This window comes from Sorex fumeus, unplaced genomic scaffold, assembly GCF_029834395.1.
Source record: "Sorex fumeus unplaced genomic scaffold, SorFum_2.1 ptg000008l, whole genome shotgun sequence".
NCBI classification, from domain to species: Eukaryota; Metazoa; Chordata; class Mammalia; order Eulipotyphla; family Soricidae; genus Sorex; species Sorex fumeus.
In genome coordinates, this window is record NW_026606065.1 from 82,848,707 (window position 1) to 82,859,350 (window position 10,644).

At 46.3% G+C, this 10,644-nt stretch overlaps 1 protein-coding gene across 1 annotated transcript; it reads right to left on the reverse strand.

The window, feature by feature from the left end:
* Positions 1-2,467: 2,467 nt before the first annotated feature.
* Positions 2,468-4,376, reverse strand: GPR12 (G protein-coupled receptor 12). Its single transcript, XM_056109657.1, has 2 exons — positions 4,287-4,376; positions 2,468-3,506 (listed from the first exon to the last, which is right to left on the reverse strand). Exon 2 carries the CDS (start codon positions 3,489-3,491, stop codon positions 2,487-2,489), a length of 1,005 nt encoding a protein of 334 aa, XP_055965632.1. The 5' UTR covers positions 3,492-3,506; positions 4,287-4,376; the 3' UTR covers positions 2,468-2,486.
* Positions 4,377-10,644: the final 6,268 nt, after the last annotated feature.

Consider the following 10,644-nt stretch of genomic DNA (forward strand, 5'->3'; position numbering starts at 1 on the left):
ATACTGTAATGTGCACTTGAGGGTTGGCCTTAGCTCTGAAGCAAGAATAGGTTTAGTAAAGAGAATACAAAAATCCTCTTTCATGTAGACCCGTGATGAGAATGTCACATGTAATCTGACACAGAAATCTTGATGTCTCATTTGTAAAACTAAAGCTTAGGTAGTAAAGAAGAATACACCAAACCTCCTTCATGTAGACCCATGTTGAGAATGTCACATGTAATCTTACACAGAAAGCTTGATGTCTCATTTGTAGAACTAAAGCTTAGATAGTTGACGCTATCAATTATTTAGCCCTGCTCTTGGAGCCAGTAAGGGATCAAAGGCATAGGGTAGAAAAAAGGTGTCGAGTGTAGAAAACCTTGTGCAATGTTACATATTATTATCATTAAATTTTTTACTTTTAGCGATAATCAGATGGGAACCACCATTTCTACAAAAATACCATTTATTGCTTTAAAACCTTATTCAGGGAATTCCTCAAGCCATGTCAAAACCAATTACCTTATAATTTCTCACACAGAATAATCATTAATTTTTAGGTGGTAAAGATAAACTCATTCAATTTATCAACCCCATCACATCTTGACATTTTTAAAAAGGTATCAACTCAACTCAATTAGATTGATCACACAGTGGCATGTACTGAAATCTATTTTTAATTTCTCTCTTACTTTCCTAAGTAACCTAAGGGAGAGATAAAATTCAAGTATAGGATTTATTCACATGTGTGCTATGTAAGAGGGAGTCTTGGAGAGATTTATCTCATGCAAGTTGGGGACAGAGGGGCACTGGGACAGCCAGAAAGGAACTGAGGGGAACTGGGTCAGCGAAAAGACTAAGGTGGACTGGAACAGCCAGAGGGGACTGAGACCATGGGCACAATATGTGGGACTAACAAATGAGGTCAATTCATTACAAGTAATTCCCCAAGAACAATGAAATACTAGTCTTGTATTGTCTGCATGGGCTAGGTTGTTTTGCTGTCCAGAAATTCTCCCAGCAACTATACAGACAGAGCTCTAACTCCACTGCTAAAGGAAAAATGGTATCTTTCCAACACATGTTTACATTAATAGGCATGATGCTCACACACATGATTTTACAATGCTTAAAGTAAAATTTCTGGTGTCATTTCCTGACTAAGTCTTTGCTCTCTGAACACAGGCAACACAGTTTTAACTGTATGTAAGTTGCTTCATGATTAAAGGAAGAAAAAGAACTATAAAGTGAACTTCGTATGATCAGCCACAGATTCAATACACATGTATCATCTTACACGATACAAAGGTCTATTTCGGACAGGTATGTATGTCACACGTTCACCAAGGTAACATAAAATAGGAGAACACCTGTTTCAAATGCATTTGCTTCACAGACAATAAAGAACAAGAAATCTTGGGTCTACGATATTTAATTCTATCCTTTTCAATCAAGAATAACAATATATTCTTAGATACAGAGAGATAGTGCTTTTTATATTTTTGATAGTTTTATATTAATTGGGAATAAATATTCCAATAAAATAATTCTACTTTCAATAGAAATTACTAATTTTCTCATGTTTCCTGAAAACAGCTTGACTATAGCATAAAGATAAAAAAATTAAAAATGATAATAGTAAATCTAATCACTCCTATTTCATATGTAAACCAAAGCAAGTTTTAAATTGGTTTTAGAAGGACATATTGAAAATCTATATTAAAAAATGACTCATTTGATTCTGGGTTTTCATGGCAACATTTGAAACTGGTGGTCTAGCTAACATAGGAAGCCATGTAGAGTTACAACATTCATAGAAATACCAAAGGAATTCTTGATAACAGTAGTTGCTGAAATAGTAAGAATGGGTTCATATTTTCAGTGTTGATAACTCATTACTGAGTTTATGTTAATATCAGGTCCCTTTGAAACATAACCATGTAAACAATATTCACTGGCTTGAATACGATTCTATTCTGTTAGACACATGCAGCAATGAAAATCTACCTTGACATTAAAAATAAAAATCTAAAAAACATCGTTTCTTCTCTATTTTCCTCAATAACTCAATTTTATTTGAAAGTCTGGTAAAAAACTGGGATTGACTTACTTTTTAACACATCCTGACCAGGTGACAGCCCTTCCTTTCCCCCATACCAACCTTCCAAAGAAGGTAATAAACAAAAACCCTGTCTCCAAATGAAATTAAAACAAACCTCCGCCTCTAGCATAAACAAAATAATAGCCAGCCAAAAAAGCAACATTATTTTTTCAAGGTTGAAACACTGGGGAATGTTATTTTCACTTTGATCACTTCAACTCCTCTAAATGAATGATGAATGCTGCACTGTTGCTAAGTGCTCCTGTGGCCTGAGAGAGAACTCAGCAGACAGAATTGAAGGACAGCATCTCAACCATTGGTCCCGGCAGTGGGCGAGCTTGACAACTGCAGCCATCAATGGGAAGACACGCCCTGTGTGGGGGCAGGGGTGGGTGGGTGGCGGCTACACATCGCTGGGTGACCGAGCTCTCTGCGAGACACTGGATGGAATGCAGCCACAGCAAATGAGGCAGAGAGCCTTCTGGATCTCCTGGTTTCTGAAAGCATAAATGACAGGGTTGATGATGGAATTGTAGGTGGCGGGCAGCAGCGTGGCGTAGGTGTAGATGGAAGGGTAGGTGTAATCCGCTATCAAGGAATAGAGGGTGAAGGGCATCCAGCAGGCAGCGAAGGTGCCCAGGATGATGGCCAGCGTGGAGACCCCTTTTCGGGTGGTTACGTAGTGTGAGGTGGCCAAAAAGTGGTGCTGCAGGGCGATCTGGTGGGCGTGCCTCATGACGATCTTACAGATCTGGATATAGAGCTGAAGCATGAGCGCGAACATGAAGAGGAAAGAGATGGAGAGGACCGCCGTGTTGTTCTTGGTGAGGGGTCGGACCACACTGCAGGTGGACTCGTCTCGAAGGCAGTTCCAGCCAAGGATGGGCAGCAACCCCAGACAGATGGAGGTCCCCCAGAGTAGGACTAGCATGACATAGGTGAAGGTGACCGTCCTTTCTGAATGATAGGTCAGGGCGTAATAGAGGGACAGGTAGCGGTCCACGGTGATGGCCAGCAAGCTGCAGACGGAGGCCGAGAAAGAAGCCACGATGAGCCCGATGGTGATCAGCTTGGTGATTTCGGACTCGAGCAAGTAAGCAAAAACGAAATTGATGATGAGTCCGATGCCGGCCAGCAGGTCTGCAAGAGCGAGGCTGCCAATGAGCAGAAACATGGGTGCTCTCAGACTGGGGTTATGGAAGATGATCAGGACCACGATGGCATTTTCGCAGGAGATGAGGGTCCCCGAGGTGCATAAGACTATGTCCCAGGGGTTGACAGCAAGCTCTGGCTCAGGTTTTACCACGGGGACCTGGGAGGAGACAGCAGCTGAGTTGTTCTCCACAGCACCGGCATCTAAATAATCCCGAGGCAGCCCGCTTACATTGCCCTTCAGGTCTTCATTCATTTTAACCCCCGTCCTCTTCAACGAAAAGACAAGCTTTTTACTGTTTAGTTAGAGACAGTGGCGCGACCATGCGAGAGAGCATGCAAAAATAACCACAACACACGCCAACAGAAAGCCAGCCCCGACTCAGATGCTGCGACCAAATGCCACCAGCGTCGTGAATTGTGCGTGGCATGAAATCAAACAAAAGGCAAAGTCGCCGTGATTGCAGGCTCACAACAGAAAATGCCCTTTTGGCATGGGGATGGGGGGGGCGGGGCGGGTGGGGCAAGACGGGGACTTCTGCGCTCCATCTCGGGCACACGCGGGATCGCGGCGGCGTGTCGGCTAAAGTGCTGCGTGCACACCTTGGAAAGACTCAGCTCCGGGCGGAGTGCGGGAGGGTACCTCACATCTGGGCTGCTGCTGCTGCTGCTGCTGGGAAAAGCCCCGCTGCAGCGGCGCGGCGCGAGCCCGGGGCCGCCATCCTCAACGCAACCCAGGGATCGGCTACTTCCACCAGACCGCACCCTCCCCCAAATCCCTCGCGCGCGTACACACACACACACACACACACACACACACACACACACACACACACACACACACCCCAGCCAGAACAAAGGGGGTCCCCAAACTTGCCCGATGCGCACGGGCCACAAAGGACAGGTGTTTGCAGTGAAGGTGTGCAGACAAGACAGACAGACGGACAGACGGACGGACAGACGGAAGCCCATGCACAGCGCCGCACCCCGGGCGCACACCCAGGATTCCGGACAGGCACCCGCGGCTAAGGGGGGGCATCTCGGGGGTCACCTTGGCGCGCCCAGGCCGAGGGGGGCTTCTCTGCTGCTTCCGAGGCGCTCCGGCCACCAGCGTAGCCTGTGGGCTCTGGCGAGGGGCGGCGGCCGCGCTCCGGGAGGCGCGAGAGGGCGGCGGGGCGCGCGCTCCGCGGCAGGTGAGCGGCCGCGGCAGGTGAGCGGCGGCGGGCTCGGCTCCAGCGCCCGGCCCTTGCCGCCGCCCGCCCGGCCCGCACGCTCCCCGCACGCGCGCGCCCGCCGCAGCCCCGGGAGCCTGGCGCGCCCCCACAGGGCGGGCATGCGCGGGGGCGCGCGGGCGAGCCGAGAGCCCACCCCACAGCCCTCTGCCAGCCCGAGGGGCACCCCCGAGGCTACGATGCGCGTGCCCCGTTTCTGACTCCTGTCCCGCGTGCGTCCCAGCTCAGCTGGCGGCCCCGGCTGGCTCCTAGAGGCGAGGCGCCGGGCAAGGGGCGCTGCCTCAGAGCCCTGCGACCTAGTTCATGCCTGACATCTCCCCCGGAGATTTCTGGGCGCCTGTGTCCTCGCCCTGTGCCAAGCGGCTATGTCCCGTGGTCGCAAGCGCTGCTTCGCCTAGATTGGGGAGCAGCAGCAGGTATGGGGGTGAGCAGGTTAGAGCGCACATCTGCTCAGCCAGTGTTTCCAAAGCTGCCTGTGAGCGGCCTTGCCTGCCTGCCTATTTCAGGGAGACCCCTTACTTGGGTGTGCCCTGGACCTGCTTCATTGTTTCCATTCCCCAATAACTCCCTAAAGGTCTAAGGGTAGGGGGTGGGGTTCGGTGTAAATTTTTACCGCTTCTTCAAGTGCTCCTGGAGTTGTTTTCTAATGTAGATCATTTACTGGGGTCCTGTGAAATTTCCTTCCTTGCTCAGGCTGGCCAAAACCAATTCCTGGAGGTACTGAGGTGGTGTTGCTAATTGCTGTTTCTTCTCGTTTCAACACGGTTCTAAGATAGTTTCTGCGTTTACAAGCCTCTCTCTCAGGCAGTAAAACTAGAGCTCAGAGTGGTTCCTGCGTTTAGGTATGGCCTCGCAGTTTAAGGGCATGTGCGTCTGGACCCTCTGTGCAGCGCTTCTCTCCCAAATGCCTAGCTCTAGAATCCCCATGGGGCTCTTGTGAGAACAGAAACAGTTCTGCAGCAACTCCTGCCTCTGGGCTCTGCTTCTGGGGACACTTACTGGAGTTCATTTCTCAAGCCCTCCAGGCTAGCTCTGCCCTGCCTTCCCTTTCTCTCCTCAATAGGCTCCTGTCTCCAACTTTATTCCAGCTCCTTTGCACACCAGCTTTGCAAATCAGTGACTAAGGGTTGCACCCATATTCTGTAGTCCCCTTTTCCATTGATCATGCTGCTGTAGGTCCTTGGACCATACTTTGAAAAGCATGGATCTTGAGTAATTTCAAAATAGCTTGAGGGCTTGAAAGAGAGAGATCATTGGATGTATTGACTCCAGCTCCATTCCAGGCATTGCATATGGGTCTCAAGAGCGACCCCTAAGCAGAGAGCCAGGAGTAAGCCCTGAGCATTGGTGGGGTTGGAAAGGAAAGGAGGAAAGAAAGAAAAAGAAAGAAAGAAAGAAAGAAAGAAAGAAAGAAAGAAAGAAAGAAAGAAAGAAAGAAAGAAGGAAGAGGTAAGTCTCTACATGACACAGAACTCACCCCTCTCCAGCCCCACCCCACTAGACAGCTATCAAGCTATACTGATGCGCACATGTTCTGTGGGGCATGGGAATTAATATACCCCTCACCAATTTCTTGGGGGAATGATGGAGTGAGAAATTTCTCTTTGGCAAAAAAGGAGAGTCAATCCTAGGCCTTACCCAGAACTTCCAGGTCCACGACTTTCTCTCAGAAAAGAATTTCAGGAAACAATGAACAGTGAAGTGAAAACGGGTTTTAATTTTTTAATTTTTGTTATTTTATTTATTTATTTATTGCTTTTTGGGTCATACCCGGTGATGTACAGGAGTTACTCCTGGTTTATGCACTCAGAAATTACTCCTGATGGTGCTCGGGAGACCATATGGAATGCTGGGAATCGAACCTAGGTCGGCTGCATGCAAGGCAAACGCCCTACCCGCTGTGCTATAGCTCCAGCCCCTGTGAAAACAGGTTTTTATTTAGAAATTTTGAAGCAGGAGAGGAAGGGAGGGAGAGAGAGAGAGAGAGAGAGAGAGAGAGAGAGAGAGAGAGAGAGAGAGAGATATGCTCAAAAGAGAACATTGGCTTCTCTAAAAGAGTCTTGAATGACTTTTTGAACTGGCTTTTATATAGATATATATCTACTTTTTCTTTCTTTCTTTCTTTCTTTCTTTCTTTCTTTCTTTCTTTCGGTTTTGTTTTTGTGCTTGAGAATCACTTCTGACTGGCTCAGAATACTATTTGGGATGCTGGGGATCAAACCTGGGTTGGCTGCACGCAAGGCAAATGCCTTGCCAGCTCTATTGTTGCTCTGGCCCTTATATGAATATCGTTCAGGTTGCCTTGCCCTGGAGTTTTCTGGGGACTTGAGAGATGATCAGGTATAGTCATAAGGAGCTTTGAACTTGTTGGTGATCCTCTTCCATATGCTTATTGCAGTCTCTTGCCTCTGCTGAAGTTTGTTCTCTCTGTTTGCCTTCTCTGGGCCTGCAGTGGTAAAGGTCTTATCAGGCCTTAGTTCCTTTGCTGACAAGAATTTTTTAAGCAGCTTTAGGGTCACTGGCTTTATCACTTTCCAAGAACTCATTTGAGGCAGGGGGGCTTTGGGGATGGGGTCAGGGGCTTCACTATCAACCTGCCTGCTGTTTTAATGCATAGGAATCTGCAAGACTGTCTCCCTTATTGGTTCACTCCTGTTACAGGACAGTGAAGTGGCACATGCCTTCAGTGTGTTCCCTTTATTGCCCTTTCATCTCTCAGATAATTAAGTCAGCAAGAAATTGTAAATCATCAGGCACAGCCTGGATTTTTCACAGCCTCATACTAATACTGTGCTAGCAAGGGCTTGTAGCATCTTAGTCATAAGCCTTGGCTCTCTTCCATCCTGTACCCACATTGATTTATCCACTCTTGTAGCTGACTTTGTACACAATCAGACTGAAGTCAGTCCTAATTCAAGGCAATGCTATGTGGAGCGTGTGGTGTCCAAATCTGTTTCTTTCCTGCTTGTGTGAATGATTGCTAGGCAGTTTATAGATACTCGATAAATTGAGGCCCTATTCTGAACTAGGCTGAATCTGCCTTGTTCTGCCTACCCGGGGAATTTTTTTTATGAGAAGAAAATATGAATCCCAAGTTTAATTTATATTTATGTCTGTATCTTAAAATGATTATCCATTATCAACTACCTATAACAAATGTATACATCATAAAGATAAAGTATGATGGAGAATGCAAACAAAAGGGCCCACATCACCAACTATCCATCTGGACAAGTAGAACATTACCAGCACCTACAGTCTTCTCTTGGAGCAAGTTCCTGCCTTATCCTTAATCCACTGTGTGTGTGTGGGGGGGGGGGTAGGGGTGAGGTGGGGGGGTATTAGTCTACATACATTTGAATACTGTAGATTAGAATTGCTTTCTTTTTGTCATTGTTTTGTGGCTACACCTGGTGATGCTCAGGGCTTACTCCTAGCTCTGTGCTCAGAGATCACTCCTGGCAGGCTTGAAAGACCAATGGGGGACTGGGGAGCAAAGCCAACTTGGCCACTAAACTGCCCAGTTTGCCTACTTTTCTGAACTTCACACAAATTAGATCATATGATGTGTGTATGTGTTTGTGTATATCTTTGTGTTCAGCTTCCTTCACTTGAAATTGTTCTGCAAGCTTTATTTACTCGTTTATTTACTAGGTTCCACAGGAGTTTATTCTTTTTCAGTGCCCTGCAGTTTTCTGTTATAGAATATGACAGTTTTTAAATTCATTTTGTTGCTGATTGACACTGGGTAGTTCTCAGGCTTTAGTGACTGTGGATCAGACAAGGGAACTGCGCATCTCTGTACATGTCACATGATGCACATCTGTTCTCAAGTATGGGAGAATCACAAGGTCAAGTGCTCTTTATTTTGTCGTCTTCCATTTACATGAAGCTGAGTGCTGTTTAAGGACATTGGAGGACATGAAGAGACCTGTAAAGAATGGCTATGCAACCCTATTTTCCTCTTGATAATCCTCTTTCCCCATGTCCCATTTTATTAGAGGAGCAACTATTTCCTGGGAGTCCCTAGAGATAAATCAAAGAAGAAAGCATCATATAAAGTCAGCAGTCTGGCTAAAAATCTGTGTGACAAAGGAAAGCTCTGCTGCTAAAGCTTATATTATCTCATCTTTGTGTTGTATGGGTCTAAAATTGTATGAATTAAGAAATGTTTTCCTAATTCTAATAATGCCTATTAATTAAAGAAATTTTTGGAACTGACAAGTAAAGTTGAAATTACCTGCACTTTTGCTGGAGCAATAGCACAGCAGTAGGGCGTTCGCCTTACAAGCGGCCAACATGGCCGACCCGAGTTCGATTCCTCCGCCCCTCTCGGAGAGCCCGGCAAGCTACCGAGAGTATTCGATATGCCAAACACAGTAACAACAAAGTCTCCAATGGAGACGTTACTGGGCCCGTTCGAGCAAATCGACGATCAACGGGAGGGCCTTGACCTTTACCTTTACCTTTTGCTTCCAGAGAGAGCTCCCACAAACACTTTGTTAATACACATTTTTAAATAAATTTTTGTTTGCAGAGCTACTTGAGGAACGAATTTCAGAAATATCTTGTGCTCAGCATTGCATGAAACAACCGCTTTTCCTTTTCTTTGTATTCTGAGCACTGATTAGCTTTGTCTCTGTACTGTAGGGTATATTGATGGCCTGACAGGGCCAGAGCTAGCACCCTTGAAGTGTACCGCTATTCTGTTCCTCTCTCTCCTGCACTGGGCTTTTCCCAGACTCTTCCACTGCCACAGAACCTTGTGGTGGAATTACCTGTCTGGGTCCCCACTTAAATGATGCCCATAGACTTTGGGTGACTTATGTGAAGTAGAGAGAAAGAGACATCCACTTTCTCCTGATTCACCTCTACCATCCCTGGACTGGCTGGGAAGTCTAGAATTGATAAAGTCTGTGATAAGCCCTTGCATGGTATGGACCTCAAGACCTTCCAGCCCCACTAGGTAGTCATAAAGTCACACCTGATATTCACATAGTCTTCATGGCATAGGAGTTAATCCCTACCACTCAATTTCTTGGGGAGCTATGGACTCAGCTGGAGTGAGAAATTGCCCTTTGCAGGAAAGGAAAGTCAGTAATATGCCCAGGCCTTTCTTGGGTCTTTTACCTTTCTCACAAGAGAAGGATTTCAGGAGATAAGCAGTGATGTAAAAAAAGGTTTTATTTGGAGTTTTTTTGAGGAAAGGGAAGGAGGGATAGAAAGAGAGAGCAACATGCTCAAGAGAGAATGCAGGCATCTCCAAACTCCAAAGATTAGTTTATGAAAGCATAAAAGTACACATCTCAAGAAGGGAGATACGGGTGACGCAAGTGCTTGGGAACCACATGTGCATGGCCATCACACATCGACACAAGCACATTTTCTTTGTTCAAGTTGACTTTTAAGGGGATTCTCCCAAGCTTCCCCACACAGGGCTCTCTCCCTAGATAAGAGTCTGTTGCTAGGGTGGTTGCCAAGTGGGGATAGAGTAGGGATTAGTTTATGATCTTCTTTGAGCTTCCTTTCTTGACCTTACTTCCTGCTGGAGCTTCTCTTGGAGGGGAGTACAGCCTTTTCTGGTCTGTGCTGGATCCAGGTAAAGGTCTTATCAGGCCTTGATTCCTGTGTCCAAAATATGGATCCTGATAGCCTTAGGGTTAGTTGGTTATTACTTCCCAGGAATTCCATTGCCATGAGGACATTTCCTTATCTACCTGCATGCTTCATATTCCCTGTCTGACCTCAACGAACCTTCACCTATTTTCCCCTTAAAGATTTAAGGTGCTGAAATCTCTAGGGTGGATTATGAGTCATCTGGGGGGGCATACCAGCATCAGTGGTCTGAGTCACAGCTCCCAGAGATGCCCATGGCCTGATGCCCACAGGTATATTCTGTGAGTCCAGGAATGTTACCTTAATGTAGCCGAGCAATCTTAATAGAACTGATAAATAATCTTCAAATGGAGCAATTATTCTGGATTATTCTGCTGGGCCCTATGTAACCACAACAAATTTTGTACTAAGAGTAAGATAGGAAGAAGAGAGCCAGTAATGGGAAAGGTTAGCACAGAAGCAGAGAAATATCAAGCGATATAAAGATTCTAGTGCTAGCTTTGAAGGTGGAGGAAGGGGATAGCACCTACAGGATGTGAGTGGCCACTGAAACTGGAAGGA